A 17835-nucleotide genomic window follows, 5' to 3' on the forward strand; every position below is an offset into this window, starting at 1 on the left:
AAAATTTGTCTTAAGTTTTCATATCTTCAGCCTACTTAACTTAACCAGACACTGATCTGATGTATAGCTTCCGGTTCTATTTTCTACTGATCGAACAAGCCTTCGGAAGTTTATTTACAGTTTTCCGAGAATAAAAGGTGACGATGTCAGACCCATTGGCGCCTTTCACTGTTAAGGAAATTTCCCTCTGGTTTTGAATGATTCGTGGAAAAAGCTATATCCTGAGAGGCACCAGCAGCTACGAAGTTTCCCATGGTGTTTAAATAATCGAAGTTAATCTTGTGTGAGAACGAAAGTAACCATCAAAAAATGGCATACAAAGGTAAGAATAAAACTTTTTTTTTATTCTAGCCTCTGTCGGTCTGCCAATTGCAAGCAGAGGCAAACATACATCTGATGATCATGCAATTGCATGAGCAGTTACGTGGACAAATGAAATATTGAGAGCATGATATATCGAGAGGAAATGATATAACCAGCTGCTGAGTAAGACGGGTTGTCTTGCGTTACAAACTACGAAAACTAATTGTTCAATGCGTGTAAGCCATTCTTGTTTTCTCAGAAAGACTTGACGCAATCATATTAAAGTTAGTTATATAATCTATTCGAGACTAGTGTAGATGCATTTCTTATAAGAATAGCCAAAATTTGCATCCACCAGATTTTAGGAAAAACAATGAGCTGTTCTGAATTTCTCCCTTATTTTCACTCGACTTCAGGAGTTTAGACCAAAGAATGTCATACTGATTACATGTGTACACTGAGACAAATTTGTCACTTCGAACTAACTGTGAAACGCGTACGCGTACTTGTGGTAGAAGTGGCTATTATCCACTCTTTCGATGATTGTACATTATGTCACGTTAGAATTATCACTGCGAGTGTTATACTTAAACGGGTATTGTCATTAGACGATTGGTTTGAACCTATGTAGTAACATTGATATAGCAACAACAGAATGTCTCTCTGAGCATTGCAATGTGTTCGCGTTTGATTAGTGTTTGATAATTTGGATAATTGCTTCACTTGAAGGTAAAAGTGAAATGCATTCATAGTGTTTGCTAAATGGTCAGCTATTCAGATACACTTGCGGCTTTTAATAACGCCCTTAACACCTCGGGAAGAAATACAGGCTAACTTTCAAATATCAGTTTCCAAAGTTTCGGAATCCTGGTCTCGAGACAAAACTGATATAAGCATGTTTTAAAGTTATTATTAGTGTGATTTTAACTAGCTAGCTGTCCTGATGGGATTTCAACTACTTGTGGTAACAGAATATGCAACGTGTAGAGCCTAAAAGTGTTTACTTGTTCATTTACAGCATTAGAAGACTCACTAGTCTATTCGCCGAAGTCTTCACATCTTGCTGTGGTTGCAATCGATTTTGGAACAACCTACAGCGGATTTGCTTTTTCTTTTATCAAAGACCAAGGAAAAGATGCGATATTTATGAACATGGACTGGGTGAATGAACAGGGCAGCCTAACCAGCAAAACGCCCACATGTCTTCTTCTTAAATCAGATCTATCATTTGACTCGTTTGGGTATGAAGCAATCGAGAAGTATGCGGGTCTTGAAGGAGAAGAGGATTACCTCTTTTTTAAGCACTTTAAAATGGCTCTTCACAATGACGAGGTATGATAGATGGCTCTTGAATCAAAGATGTTTAGTAAAAGCTTCATTTTGTTATCCCTTTCGTCGAAAAATTGTCTCAATTGTTTTCACTGAAGGATGCCGTAAACCTTTACTTTGAGCGGCAAACAGAATCTGGAATTTGGTGTTAGAACACTGATGATAAGACTCCTGGTACTTTTGCACGTCTTGCATTGTAAGACGAAATTACATGTTCACTTTGATATTCTTAGTAAATATAACTCTAGCTGTTAGTTTCGCCTTTTTAGACTACGTTTACACTAGAAGAGACTTTTTTCCGGATTCGTGATGAATCCGGAACGTTTTAGTACCGGATTAGTTTTGCCGTTTACACAAAAGTGGTCGAGTCCTACATAAAACCTTCCCGGTTTGGTCGTGTCTCCGGAGATTTTGAATCCGGAATCTAAAGTGGGAACTTTGAATACGAAAACTTTTGAATCCGAAAAGTTTTGTCGTGTAAACGATTTTTTCTCGAATCCGGATATTTTTCCGCCTGCGATCTTTTGGGTTTGCGGTAAAACCAAACTGATGGAGGATCTGGTGCTAACATTGCTTACGGTCTCCGGTTGCCTAATCTTGTTGCAGGTTCAGGCGATAAATTTTATTATGTGTACCGCAATATTTCTGAAGAAACGCAAATTATTATCGCAAGGAAGTTTAACGTCAGCCACACTTCTTCGCCAACGACGTAGATGGCAGGATCGAAGACCGAGACGGTTTTGGGTTAGGCCAGGTCGAACAGTCGAACAAGTGCCTGGTGGGACTCTTACCAGAGCCGACTGCTTTTTTGTACTTTTTCCTTATGTTCTTTATTTTGCTCGTCACTCTTTCCCGTGTGAATAGGCTGAGATCATGAGGCAATCCATCTTGTTGTTCATACAAGGTGACGAAGTCTTTTCTGATATCTTCATACTTACTTTTAACGCTCTTCCATTCTAAACCTTCATAATCCTTTTGGGAAGAATATGCACGGACAACTCCTAGTAGAAGTTCAACTTCGTCATCTGTCCAGCTCAGATTTGCCTCAGTGGCATGTGGATCTACTCTAGCCCTCTTTTTGGCGGCATTTTCACTTTGTCGGACGAAACAACACTGAGCTTGGTAACCATTCCATCACGAATGTTCCCGGAGTTGTCGCTGTGTGTAGACGGTCAGGAATCCAAATATCCTTTCAGTGTAAACGCTTACGAATCCGAATACTCTAAATTTCATGAATCCGGAAACATTAACGAATCCGGAAAAATCTCTTCTAGTGTAATCTCTTCTACTGTTCAAGGGCTTGAAATAAAGGTTGTTTTGATTTATTTAGCCGGCGGCCAAGGGATATCGAGCAATGCAACTAATGCCATATATACCTCACGAATAGCCGCCATTCAATCATCAACTGGATCTTTGTTGTAAAAATGTAGGGATATATATTTTGGTTGTATCTTATCGGCGATGGCAATCTATAATTTTATATTCAACGCGCCTTGTGGAACATTTGTCAGGTTTTCCTTTTTATGTTAGAACTTTTTGGTAAATGACTTAAAACATATCAAAAATTGAAATCAAAGAAATAACGAGAGGTCTATAAAATAAAGATGCTAAATAAAAATAAAAGCATTGAAGACAAAAAACTGAATCAAACAAACCAAAGAGATCCAAGAAATCAGATGAGAAAACTAATTAAGAGACAGAAAAAGTGGCTCAGGCAGGATCAAACTGCACAACCAGACAAAATAGACTAATAATTTATGAAAAGGATCATGGCGCTATTGAGGTTGGGTTGTGGGTGTTCCCGAAAAATAACATGCGTTCACCAAAATGGCATGCGCATCAATATTAAAAAAACCTCAGAGTTCTGTATGGAAGAGAAGAAAACTTAATGTACTGTTTATTTGTTTGTTGGCAGTCCCTGGACTTGGAAACGACGATCAAAGCAGCCAATGGAAAAAGCGTAAAGGCTAAGACAGTGTTTTCTCGTTCAATCGAGTTCCTCAAAGACGAAGCCCTAAAGGTAATTTGTCAGCGGACTGGAGATGAGAAGTACAGTGCAGACGACATCCAGTGGGTGCTTACTGTTCCCGCAATATGGACTCCTAGGGCAAAGCAATTCATGAGGGAAGCCGCTTATGAGGTGAGGGAGAAATGACATCAGTTGTTAAAATAAAGCTGCTATAAAGGGTATATTTGGAAGCAGAGTGCAGTGTAATTGCCAAATAGGATAAAAGTCCCCAATGACTAATATATTTATAACACATTTCTGATAAAATCAACACATGAAATAGCAAGCATTTATGCAAGGTGGCCCGCGGCTATTTATTGGAACGGCCGTTCCCTTTATTTTTACCAAGTTTCTGGCGAATAATTTTTGGTCAATTTCTCTGTTTTTTTTTTTTATTTTTTATTTTTTGTTTGTTTGTTTGTTTGTTTTTTTATGCTAGGAATTATAAGATTTAAATAAAGTCTTGAATTTTGACTCCAAACTATTACGCTTGTGTTAATCACATATGATGCAAGAGAGCTATGGTGATAATGAGATCGCGGCTCTTTTTTAAGTTTGATGCCATCTACAACTTTGATAAAAAATTGGAATGGTTTTATATCAACAACTGAAGAATGAGATCTTTATAGTGAACTTCTATGTAATTATTTGTGAACTTCTATGTAATTAATTTTGTTCGATTTGTTTTGAATCATTTTTTTTTACTTGTTTTAACATACCGGCTCGCGTAATTTCAGGTGTGTATTCCGTAAATTACTCAACCTTGTCACGCTTCTCCTTTTTCCACCGGGCCTCCATGGTTGCCAAGGACTGTTTTTTTTTTTTTTCATCCCAGTGTGATATTTTTTTGCTTATTAGGCTGGTGTGGGATCATCAGAGAATGCAGAGCAGTTAATGATAGCTTTAGAACCAGAAGCAGCAGCAATTTTCTGCCAGGAGAAGAATTTGAGTGATTTCTACTCTGAGACTGGTAGCAAATCTGTGGATGGAATACTGTCTAAACCTAACACTCACTACATTGTGGTGGACATTGGAGGTACTTTTAATTGTGAGAAGCCTTACCAACCTTAAAATGTCTATTAAATATTCCTTAAAACGCTATCAAAGCTAGAGACTTCTTTGCGTATTTATCTGAGAAAAATTTGGCATAACTCAGCGTTTACTGCTCTTGGCAACCAAATATTTGTCCGTTATAAAGAATATTAACTTTGATTCAGTACCTTCCGTGTTTTTAACTCATTTTAAGTGACCCTTCTATCATTTTCCCCCTCTTGGTCATTTTTTTTTTTAGTTTGGGGGAAATCCAGAAATCCTAACTGGCAGATCGGAGAGAGCCGTTATTTGGGGATAAAGGCGTGATCCCCACTGTGTATAGAAACATCTTTGGGTGTTCGTCATTCTCATAGCTCAAGAGAAACTGCTCTCAAACTTTCGATGGTATAGAAAGGAGGTGGAGGTGGAAAGTGTACATTATAAGAAGGAGTTAGCAGAAAGATTGCCATCAATTTAACCTTTAAAAATGCTAGTTAGAGCTGCGACATAGTGTCAAGAAATTTTGATTTGAAAGAAATGTGATGGTATATTTCCAGCCTGGTGAATGAATGAGAATGATGATTATTCTAGAAAGTGACGCAGGCATACTCGGAAAAAAGAAATCCGAGTGCTCCTATCAGGAGTCGAACCTAAGACCTTCCGATTACTAGTTCGGATGCTCTACCACTGAGCTACAGGAGACTAGTTTAATGGCCTTAGCTCCCACGAGTCTCCTGTAGCTCAGTGGTAGAGCATCCGAACTAGTAATCGGAAGGTCTTAGGTTCGACTCCTGATAGGAGCACTCGGATTTCTTTTTTCCGAGTATGCCTGCGTCACTTTCTAGAATAATCATCATTCTCATTCATTCACCAGGCTGGAAATATACCATCACATTTCTTTCATATACCACACGTTTGACATTCAAATCCTAGCAGTACGCAGGATGTTTGTCCCATGAACCTAGTTTAATGGCCTTAGCTCCCACGAGTCTCCTGTAGCTCAGTGGTAGAGCATCCGAACTAGTAATCGGAAGGTCTTAGGTTCGACTCCTGATAGGAGCACTCGGATTTCTTTTTTCCGAGTATGCCTGCGTCACTCTCTAGAATAATCATCATTCTCAAATTTTGATTTGTTTGATATCGATAATGACGACTTTTACTATTATCATCACCATTATCGTTGTCGTTGTCATAGTTATCGTTGTTGTCTGTATATTTTTATTTACATGATGTTTCTGTTATTTAATTAGGGGGCACACTAGATGTCACAGTACATGAAATACAAGATGACGGCAACATCAAAGAAATCCATAAGGTGACAGGAGGTCCTCACGGTGGAATAAAGGTGAACCAACAGTTCGAGAGCCTTCTGGATGAGTTGTTCGGGGCGGGAAAGATGAAAAACTACCGAGAGCAGTACCCTTCTGACTGGATCTCCTTGATGAACGAGTTTGAAGGGAAAAAGCGAGGGAAGCGCATCTTAGACACTGGACTGATGACAAACATCCGACTGCCCCGAAGTTTTGTGTCCATGGTGAATCAGACCCGAAGTCCTGCAATGGAACGCTATGGCGACAGAGAGGTAAAATTAAAAAACAATGAATATCTTTCTCTCAGCTCTGGAATGATGAAGAAATTGTTTAATCCAGTAGTTGAACGGATTAAGAATCATTTAAAAACTCTGAAGGCAAAGCCGCAACTCTCAAAAGTGAAAACCATGCTCCTTGTTGGTGGATTTGCTGATTCAGTGTTCCTCCAGGAAGAGATAAAGAAAGAATTTTCGGCAGGTTGCAGAGTTCTGATTCCCCATCATGCTAACACTGTAGTTGTTCAGGGTGCTGTGATCTTTGGTAAGAAACCAGCTAAGATCAGGGAAAGAGTTATGAGCACAACGTACGGTGCCGATTGCTCAGAGAATTTTATCGAGGGTTTTCATCTTGAGGAGAAAAAGTTCCTCGTAGATGGCGTTGAGTGGTGCAATGACGTTTTCTGGCTATTTGTGAAAGAAAACAAAGTTGTAAAACTTGGTGAGAAGATCAAGAAAACATACCATCCCCTGAGACCGGACAGAACAAGATTAAAATTTGGGTTCTACGTTACAAGCAATCCTAAAACTCAGTATATTACCGAGCCTGAAGTAACCAAGATCGGAAGTCTGGTGGTGCAGTCTCCAGATACTTGGAGAGGTAAAGATAGAAAGATAGAAGTCAGCATGTACTTTGGTGGAACTGAAATAACCGCCACAGCCTGGGATATCTCAAGTGGACATAAGGCTCAAACCACTCTGGACTTCTTCTGTCGATGATAAACATTTCAGTGAATCTAACAGAAATTGACAGTCAGAGTCTCTTCTGTTTTGTAAATGAATGTTTTGTATGTTCTATTTTGCCCTCAGAAGTTTTTTTAATGGCTGGCTGCATATATTCGGTTCAGTGATACTAAGTAAACTCAACTCCACCGCGTATTTAAGTCATTACAAGGTGATATCTCAATTGGGCTTTATTTCATTTAGTTTTTGTTGATTGGATGATACATTTTAAAATTCCAAACACTGGTTGAATAAACGTGAAAAACCCATAGCACAGTGGCGTCATTTTATTGTCGATAAGAGTACAGACCAAAGAAAACTGCGGTCGATTTTTTTCCTCACGAAGACATTGAAAAAAATACGAGCGTAATTGGCTTTAGTTTTCGTCATGTTCATAGAAAGCGGCTTACTTCATTTTTATTGTCTGCACTCTCATTGACAATAGCTGCGAGCCAATAAGCGGGCAAGAATTTTGACAGATAATGTAAACTGTGTGATGACATAACAGTTGTTCCATTTCACCCTTGGCTGTTTAGGCAACCCTAGATGACGTCATGCAACCAGACTTTAGATCACGTTCAGCCATTTCCCATCATTTGTGAGCTTACGCAACAGGACGGCTGCCAGAAGGGGACGGTGAATTATCGTTTTGTGACCAACATAACATCTTAGTTCCTTCTCGGTTTTATGCGATTTGCATCTAACACAAGTCACACGAGGACAATTTGCCGTCCCACCACATCAGCCGTCCTGTTGCGTAAACTCCCTATTTCACGGTAGACTCAACCATCTGAGGCTACACTTAACTGCTTGCTTTAACTTTGAAACGTTTGATGCAGTGTAAATAAATAACCAAAGATAATAATCTTAGATGTTATACTCGACCAGTTGCTGTTACACTGTGACATTCAGTACATCGCACAGAGCTATTGCACACAACGCTATGTCATTTGATGCCACGATCAACCATTCTACACTGCCTTTAGCCATTTCACGCATCGCTAACTCAACCCATTTCCGGTGACGTTGGCCAGTTTGCGGTTACAATATGTTGTTTGTACATCGAGAACTAGTCCATTCTCTGTTTCACTGCACTACATTGCAGATGAAGAAATAAGGGGCGAGCTATGTGCTCTTTGACTCGATTGTTTAGATATCTCATGTTCTAGTTTGGCTTGAGTTGCTATTCCGATTATACTTTTGGCTAGACTCCTGACGCCTCACTGTTTCTTTTTACACTTATCTATTCCAGTAAAAATATAGTTTAACAGTTTGTACTTTGGCTGTGCTCCTTTTTAATTGTATGTGCTTTTTTGTAATGAGCACTCGAACCATCACTTTTCTGTCTGTTCGTTTGAAATTCTAGTATTTTTGGTGCTAATGGCCGTCTACAGTTTGATAAAAGTGGGGATTGAACTACTACGCTAAAGTAACATCGTCTGAAAACAAGCATTGCTAATAATAATAATAATAATAATAATAATAATAATAATAGTAATAATAATAATAATAAGATGATTATAGCACTTTTAATAGTAATAATAATATCAACAATAGAAGGTTATTAGTCAGGTAATTCATTATCAGTTTTTCAGTTTGTATTATATTAAGTGCTGCATATTTGATAGTTACAATGAACTGCGCTCTATCGTTAATGACAACGAGAAAGGAAACAAATAAGTGCATATGTGTATCTACTCTAGTTTTTACAAATGAATGGTCATTTAAGATGCCTAGAACGGATTGAGGGTTAATTGGCACGTTCATAAATATTATAGAAAATATCTGACCCCATTTTATTTCATTTTTGCCTTAAATGTACTTTACACACTTTCAAGCATAAAAAGAATTGTAGTAAAAAATAATAATAACAACAAATAAGTGTACTGAATAATAAAAGACAAGAACTTCATTGAACTCCCTTTTATTTACGGAAGTTAGACGTTTATCGATGACTAACTAGTAAAGTTCTTGCTTCTTCTTGAAAGTGTTTTCAAGAACTATGTTTTTTTCTCTGAAATATGATCAAAGCCGAGACTACTGAAAAGAACAAAAACAAAACAAAAAACACCAACAAAAAATAGACAACCGAATCTTGTAGAAAATTCCAGATTAGTTTCTTCAAAGGATCCTGGAGCGATAGTTAGTTCAATGCAATGGTTATGAAACCTGACAAACTTCTTTGTTATATGTTTTTGTTTGCCGTTTTCGCCTTGACCCTGCAACAACAACAATAGAATTTGGAATGTGTTGAAGTAACTGACCAATCGAAGCGTTTAAGATATTCAACTATGATGTGAACGTTAAAACATAGGATTGTGCAGGGTCACGGCCCTTCTAAAATAAAAAGTTGCACCATTGTTTTCATGGATCAGTCCCTCGATTAACTATGATGGAGCAAATGAGGTAGTGAGATTAAAACTTGAGGCCAGCTATATACCCAATGCCAATTTCAGGCTAATGCCAGCCTATGTACAAATGGAAATTAGTCGGTATTGTTTTGTTTTGAATGAAATTGATGTTCTGGAAAAAAGATCGGAAGTTTGCATGCACCTCGCAAAGTTGTCCTAACGTTTTGAAAAATCGCAGAAATCTGTTACTCCTACTGGGCCCAGTTTCTTCGACGTAGCTTGACAACCTGGTGCCTAAGGTCCTCGTGCATTTAAATGACGGGTGGCGACGATCCTGACACATATTGCAACAAAAAAAAATCCACGACTCGTGGAAACGCTTAATTTTTGTCCTTGCTAGACTTTTTTGGGGATCAAATATGGACATAAAATCGTGGTTTGCGTGGCAAAGATATACCATAATTATCGGAGTATTTTTCCAGGGTCTTGGCCACCCGCTATTCTGGATAGGCCCTTAGGAGCTAACGGTCACATGGTAAAGAATTCGCCATGATGAAAAGCAAATCACGCGCTGGGATATCCAAAACGAAGCGACTTCATTCAGTCAAACTTAAATTGTCTTTGTTTTGGCTGTCGCAGTATGTAGTTTGCTCTCCAGCATGTTGGATTTTGTGCCATGTAATCGTTAGCTACATAAGGGCCTATTTCGCAACGACCCTGGGAACGGGGTTTATTATTCGACTGCGTTATTTTGGATAACGTAGAAAACTCCTGAGTAGAACGGGTTTGTCTTCAATTCGGTTTCGGTTAACCGAAAAATGCCAATTTTGCTTTCACTACACAACTGAGCACACTCCAAGGCTATAAGGTTTGGGCGTGTTGGGCAGCCAGCTTAAGACATATTTTCATTAACACACCAGTCACACCTTTGACAGATCCTGCGTTCTACTAGTAGCATTTTCGTTCGCGGTTCTTTCCAGTTGATTCTTTATTTCTATATTTTGCACATTAGAACTTTTCAGATCAGGGATGTTGAATTGTACTATACATTTTTACCATGATTTTGTCCATGTATTCAGTTAAGTGTAGTTTTGTCCATCCTCACTAAGCTTATCGCGACAGCGGCAGGATATTTCAGATTCGTTGTTCGTTGTTCATTGTCACGCGCTGACATTGGAAAACACCTGAACTTGGGCGCATCCAGAGTCATAACCACGTGTATTTAGTAGACAAGTGACCTCGCATTGGTTGAACATTCTACTTTTTGTTGTTACAACATGCTGACGAGAACCAACTAGCTCGAAACAGTTGTCTACGGTTGCATTTTTGACTCTCGGTTTGGTCTCTATCATGTCACTTTCGTGTTTCTACGCAGTCAAATCAGCCTTGCAGTTATTTCGTTACTTGGCTGATTAGATCTTTAACAGATCCTGCGTAGGCTGGCAGCATCTTCGTGCGCCCTTCTTTATAAAGTGGCATTGAGACATGCCATTGATACATGTAAAGTAACCTAAAAAAGCGACTGAATGCGAAAAATATGGACCGTGCACCCCCGACCAGTACTATGGTGCTACTCTTGGGGTATTAATATAAACGACACATGTGAAAGAAAAATTAAATAACAATATTTACACAAAGCCAAGACAAAAAATATATCTCATTCGAAGTTGAAGTGGCAAGGTTGAACGTAGAATGACACAAGTTACTCAAACGCCTATTTTTAACCATGAGCCTTCGCGTACTACACGAGCACTTAAGCTGCAAAGCGTCTCCCTGGAGTTTCCTGCACTAAAAAGCCGATTTTCGTATTTTGGATGCACACGAAATGGGGCGAGAGCGAAAAAAAGGAGAGGAGCCGGGAGGAGATAGGGAGAAAACGCTTGAAGGCAAAACCCAGGATTTTGCAGACCTACTTCTTGCCATCTTCACGCCTGAGCAGGGGATAGCAAGGAGTGAGAAGCCTGCACGACTTCTAACAATGGAAGCATTTTTGAAATGTAACCTCTTGTATTTTTCCTCCTTTAGATATTTTTATATTTAAACGAAAATAAGTGGTGTTTTTTTCCTCTCCTTTACCCTCACCCCTCCTCCGTTTTCTTCGCTCTCGTCCCAATTTCCGCGCGGTCAAATAGCGAAAAACGCACAAACGGAAACGCTTGCTGCGCAGGTCAACTAGCACCCACTTTTCTGTTCCGTGTTAGCAAATATCAATTTATGTTAATACCGATTATCGCAACTTCCATTTTAATTCAGCACCTAAATTGTTCGAAACCTCAAACCTGAACGTTTGGCCGAAGTTGAGGCGCCCAGGATTTTCTCCGCTTCTAATTTTTTTCTTTATTTCCATCATGTTTTGCTGTCGCTTTTGTCGGGGAATGTAGCAGATCGCGGCCAATTAAGTGTTTATATATTTGAGTACAAACAGCTAGTTTATGCTCTCTGTCGGTCTCTACAGACTAAAGTGCATAAATCAGTCCCGTCTTCTTCGACCTAACTTTTATTAGAAAAAAACGTGTGATCGAGTTCTGTTATGGTCATTAATTAAAAATATAATGCATATATTAAGCCAAGCCTAAAAGTGGAGCTCCACAATTCTTTTTTTTAATAGCATTTATTTGAGTATGTTTATTGTATAAACGTAATAACCTTGCAAATTCCCCATTCTTTCTGGAATTAGATATATATTTTACTGCATATGAAGCAAACTGCTTACAAACTGGTTACGCGTCAAGCCGGCGACACACTTGGCGATTTTTTCGCCGGCGATTGATGCGGACAAACTTGGTGATTTTTTTTTTTCGCCGATCGCGGCGATGTGGCACTTCAACCTTGTTCCCAGTTCCCAAGTACCGCTGCTATCCGCCATTTTGAAAAGTCATGTGATAAATACGGCCACCCTGATTGGTTGACCTTACTGCCGATTCGTAGCAATAACCGTAGAAAATCACGGAAAAGGGCACACTAGGCGAATGCCAGCGTTTTTAATCACTGATATTTGTCATGTCAGATAGCGGCTGAGCAAAAGACAAAACCAATTGACTAATTTCGAAGAACCTCAAGGTGTTCCAAGTGATATGATTAAGCATTTTACGTACAAAATTTGCTCCAATTTATTTTTCCGAGCGGTATTCCTCACGGGTCAAAAAATAACGTTATTATTTCCTTGTCGCAGTTATCTCTGGTTGTGTAATTGAGAACATGATGGTTGAAATCGAATATCATCAACAACAAAAAATTCCATATGTCTACAGACAAAAACACAAAAGCCAAATGTTACCTCCTAAGACAGCGTGCACCGGTGTTGTAACTACCTTCTGATTCAAATTCCGTTATATATATACAAGTGTGTTTCAATACTATTTGCTATGGTGTTTTGTGGGGAAAGAAAAGGTTTTATACACCAAATTGAACTTATTCATTCATTACTACAATACCAGTTTCTAGCATGTAGCATTTGCGTATCTATTCTTGTCGGTAACTACAAAAATTCTAAATATCTTTTCGTTCTCTTGCCTGGTTAATAGTCAGTACTTTGTAATGATACGAAATAGACATAAATTGTTACGAGTGCTCTTGCTTGCCTATTTTCCCAGCATCCTACACAGCGTACTAGTAGCTGACTGCAATTCGCAAATTGTCACTGGTTTGTAGCTAAAAAGTCCAGGTCAGCGGTTGCCTGTGTATTGCTCGTTGGATTCACCACAGTCACCTTGATTTCCGTTCCTCCAAAGTGCAAATTGATCTCAATGTCACGCGTTTTCCAAGCGTCTGGTGTCTCAAGTACCAGTCCTCGACCGGGAGACTTTTCTACACCAGAATCTGTAACATACTCCACATCTGCGAGCTCTGATTGGTAGAAATCGATTTTCACTTGCTTTTGAGCACCTGTTAGAGGAGCAAAGCCCGGGAATCGCCGTATTTCGCCCACTTTGACGATTTCATTGACTTGAACGAACTTGAAAAACACATCTTTGCATCGTGCAATGCCGTTAATCATCACCTTCTTGGAATCAGGATGGAGACCATCAAGAAACAACTTGTGCACACGGATGCCGTATGAGGCAGTCATCACTCTGGACTCGAAGACGTCAGGCTTTTGTCCAAACATGACAGCGCCTTGAACAACAGCAAGAGAAGCGTTTTGTGGCACCATAATGCGATAGCTTTGGCCAAAATGATCCTTTATTCTCTCCTGGAGAAGCGGTGAATCAGCAAAACCTCCAACAAGAAATACGTATTTCACTTCCGACAACTCCTGCTTAGCAAATAGATTGGAAAGGTGGGTAACGATATGATCCAGGACTGGTTCGAAAAGTTGCCTCATGACTTTTGGTTCGAGACAGAGATATTCGTTACGATGAACCTTGATATCCTCTAGACTGTAACGTTCTTGTATCATTGCGTTGAGATCCCAGCCCTTGTCACTTGCGAATTTGCTCACAAAACTGTTAGGCAACCGAATCCTTGTCGTTCCTCCCTGGCAGGCTCGTTTTCCGCGTTTCTTTACCTCGAAGTCATTGATAAGGTACAACCAATCCACTGGGTGTTCACGAGCGTAGTTCTCGATGATTTGCTTGGTACATATTTCTTCAAGAAGGCCTATGAAGTTTTTGTTGACATTCTGTCCACCAGCAGCACCTCCAGTAGCCTTATGTATTTCCTTTATTGCACCATTTTCCAGGATTTCATGTACAGTCACGTCAAGTGTCCCACCTGCGAATAGAAATGACAAAATAAAAACACGAGATACAGTCGAAGCTCTCGTAAGCGACCACCTTGGAAGTTGGAAAAAGTGGTTGTAACTAGAGTTGGTCGCTTACGAGAATGCAATCTCGTAAGTGACCAAAAGCTGAGGCAATAGAAACTGGTCACTTACCAGAGATTTCTACCTCGGTCTTAGAGTAACACTCTTGATCAAGCCGTAAGTCGTCTTGAATTTTATATTCGAGATCCTTATCCATGAACATTATTAGGCAGTTCTATATTTACTTTTAGTAAAGATTTGTCGTAATATGTATCAAAATCTTTTAGTGGTCGCTTACGAGAGTTTACACACAAAAGAAAACAACATTCCCAAATGTGGTCGCGGTCGCTTATGGCAGCGGTCGCTTACGAGACCTTTTGATTACAGAGTTTAAGTGACAGTCGAAACAGGGTTTTACAATGCCGTGGCCGTAAATAGAGCTGGTCGCTTCGGTGAGTGGTCAAGTAAGAGATTCGACTGTATCTTGAAACACGAGATAATCTACACTAGTTTTGTTTTCAAAATTTTAAAACTCTGGCATTGAACTATCATTTAACTTTCTGGAATCAATCAAACCGTTAAGGACGATTGAAAACCCATTTGTAATTAAAGTAGAGGTTGATAATGCTTCACTTTCTTAAACAGATTAATAAATAAGTAAAAAAATAAATAACCAAAAACAATAAAACACGTGAACGAGGCAAACGCAATAACAGGAAGGCCAAATAGTTTACATTGTAACGCAGGAGACAAGGAGAAAAAAAATAAGTAACCGAGTAAATGAAAGGTTTAAAGATCATTAAAAGCTAAAATGTCAAGTTGGAAATGGCTTTAAAATCAATTCGCTTTCTGAAATTGTTTTTATTGTTATTTAACACTTAATGAGCATTATATAAAACAGTCCATATTAGACTGAGTGTGAGTGTGTCATATCATAATGACATCATTCATATAATAACAAAAGCCTGAATTACAATCATAAACTTTCATATTCATTTTATGATGCAGACCCTGATCGTCTAGTTTTTCACTCCACCTAAATAAGAAATTGCATGCTGTTACCTCCAATATCTATCACCACGTACTGTGTATCGGGAATAGCCAAAGTCTCATTGAGTGAAGCATCAGAACTTCCGCTTTCAGCAACAAACTCCCTCATTTTGCGCTCCCTACAGTAAACCGAGGCAGCTTCTGGCTCCAATGCTATTAGTACCTGCTCCGGGTAAGTAGGCGACGCTAAACCAGCCTAAACAGAAAAGTACAGGAAACGATTTTAGGTTTGTTTGTTGTCACTGATTTTTATCATTTTCTAGTATGGCGGATCAATACCGGGGCCGTAACTAGGTTTAAACGAGGCTCAAAACAACTCGAAAATTGTCTATTAATGTTGACTTGAAAGCGATAATAAAAAGTTACCATTTCCTTTCTTTTTTTTCTTTTTCCTTCTTTCTTTCTTCCTTTCATTTTTTTTTTTTTTTTTTTTTTTTTTTTGAAGAAGAAGAAGAAGAAGAAACACAAAAAAAAAAAGTGCTCGATATTTAAATGTCGGAGGTTCTAGATTTCAACATTTTCTGGGGGACTACACCCCAGTAGCCCCTATAAACCTGTGTTCTGGGCGCTCACAACTGTTGCCTCGCCTCCCTCTATCATGTAAGTTTGTTTACGACCTAGCCAATACTATCACTCTTTACCGGGTTAATACAATAAAAATAGTACCAAACACATGCATAAACATTTACAAAAAACTTATGGTTGTTCGCTCGACATAACAGTTACCGTGGCAGCAGCATAAGCTGTTAAAAACATCCCTCACTTAACTTTTGATTGATCATAACTCAAAAACGGGCTTGGCGATTCCCATTTATTATCAATATAGTTACCGGTATCGTTATCATAATGGCACTGTGATCACCATGTTTAGATGTCACATTTTACAACGTTAAAAAAAAACTTCAAATAAAGGGGTTTAGAGCCACCTTTTAAATGTTCAAATGTTTCAGATGGCTTTGAAACATCTTCCAATGAATTTTAAACTTTGCAAAAGTTGTATCTAAACATTCTAATTACAGTTTTATAATACAAGAAAATGGGGACACCGAGTTCCACACCGCTCAATTAAACTTGCATGGTTTGTACTGTTAAGTAGAAACAATCTAAAATTACACATACTAATGAAATGTCGTACCTGATAGGCTGCTTCCCTCATAAACTGTTTTGCCGCTGGCTTCCAAATCGCCGGCACAGTAATGACCCACTGGACGTCAGCTGAACTAAAGTTTTCGTCACCAGTTCTCTCTCGTATAACTTCAACAGCTCTTGTGTGGAGATATTTTATCGAGTGTGTGAAAACTTCTAAAGCTTCTATATGCTTGCCGTTGCTGGCCTCCAAGATGGTGTCCCTGTTTAAATTCTGGAAATTCAGGAAACAGAGGTTTCGAGAGATTACTAATTAAATAATCATTTTACCGATTAAATTTTCAGTCTGGCGTAGGCGAGAGCACATTCAAAGAAAACCCGGTTAAGCGAAATAAACTGTTAAACGTAACTAAGCGAATGGATTTAGCTCGTACATGTAGATTAATTGCCTTACCTCATTACAATGAAGAATCATTTTAAATCTTTCAAAGTAGTAATATCTTCGGGCCTCATGGTCCTCTAGCTCTGCAAACGTATCCTGTGCCTCGAATCCAAAAGAATTGAAACTTTTATCTGGATTAAGCAACAAGCATGTGGGCGTCTTCATTGTTGAGTAACCTTGATCAGTTCCCCATTCTTTGTTCATATGAATTCCCTTTTCCCCGTCTTTGTGATTGAAGGCGAAGGCGAAGCCACTAAAGGTAGTTCCGAAGTCAATCGCTACTACGGCAATGTATTTTATACCATAGGAGAGGCCCAGCTCGTCACCATCTTTTTAATAAAAGAAAAAACAAATTGGAAAAATTGTTGTTAAGGCACAGAAGTTTTCTGGAAGCGCCGTCTTCTAAATTACTTAACAAACCCGCTTACAAATTTGCGGCAGACACTTCCCATCCCTCTCGCACACCACGGTTTGGATTGTAGTTTGTGCGTTTTGAGCTTCCGTGATCTGATCAACGACAAACTGAGAAAGCCGTAGAAGCCGATTTTGCAGGTACGGAAGAGACGAAGATACTCAGCTATGCTGCCCTCGCTAGTCGAAACACAAGTTTCAGTAGTCCGCTCCCTCTCGGGTTGGTTTGATAAACATTCGATTCTCACTGCTGCCTGCCGATATGTATAATTTTGTAAATCATCGAAAAGTGGTTGAAGATATGTGGAAACGTCATAAAACTAATCAACTAGACGAATGCTTCCCTAAATGTGTTTTCTAGGCGTTGAGAACTAGTGACTAAAGCATCTACATCTGAGAAGAACCAATGGCACGGTGTGAGTTATCATTATGGGGAAGCGATTCAGTTATCTAGGTTGTGTAATGTAAATTGATTGTAGTTTGATGGTCAAGAATTTCGATACTTCAATAAGATATACCAGCTTCCTTTACTGAATTTAAATTTATAAACAGCAACTCACCTTCAGCAGCTCGTTGCATAGTTGCTTTTACTCCGGTACTCTACGATCAACAGAAATCATGGAGTGCGAACAAGAACAAACTGGCAAAGAAGCGAAACCAAAAACTACAAACAATGAAAATAAAGGGAAAAATCCCTTTACCTTTAGTCGGTCGAACACTTCCGTCGTTGAGTGTATTCTCGGAAACCGAAAGGTCACGATGTGATATAAT

General features: G+C 39.0%; 2 protein-coding genes across 2 annotated transcripts; one reads left to right on the forward strand and one right to left on the reverse strand.

Annotated features, from left to right (window-relative positions):
- The first annotated feature begins 35 nt into the window (after positions 1–35).
- On the forward strand, positions 36–8892 carry LOC146484443 (heat shock 70 kDa protein 12A-like). Its single transcript, XM_085104799.1, has 5 exons — positions 36–322; positions 1322–1635; positions 3548–3772; positions 4499–4676; positions 5923–8892. The coding sequence occupies exons 1-5, from the start codon at positions 310–312 to the stop codon at positions 6975–6977; spliced, it is 1785 nt and encodes a 594-aa protein (XP_084960925.1). The 5' UTR covers positions 36–309; the 3' UTR covers positions 6978–8892.
- A 3810-nt stretch (positions 8893–12702) lies between these two features.
- Positions 12703–17788, reverse strand: LOC146484444 (heat shock 70 kDa protein 12A-like). The gene is made up of 5 exons (XM_085104806.1): positions 17625–17788; positions 16666–16982; positions 16261–16485; positions 15138–15321; positions 12703–14044 (listed from the first exon to the last, which is right to left on the reverse strand). Exons 1-5 carry the CDS (start codon positions 17641–17643, stop codon positions 12969–12971), a joined length of 1821 nt encoding a protein of 606 aa, XP_084960932.1. The 5' UTR covers positions 17644–17788; the 3' UTR covers positions 12703–12968.
- Between the last annotated feature and the right edge of the window lie 47 nt (positions 17789–17835).

This window comes from Pavona decussata, unplaced genomic scaffold (assembly GCF_977016875.1).
Source record: "Pavona decussata unplaced genomic scaffold, jaPavDecu1.1 SCAFFOLD_33, whole genome shotgun sequence".
Taxonomy (NCBI): domain Eukaryota; kingdom Metazoa; phylum Cnidaria; class Anthozoa; order Scleractinia; family Agariciidae; genus Pavona; species Pavona decussata.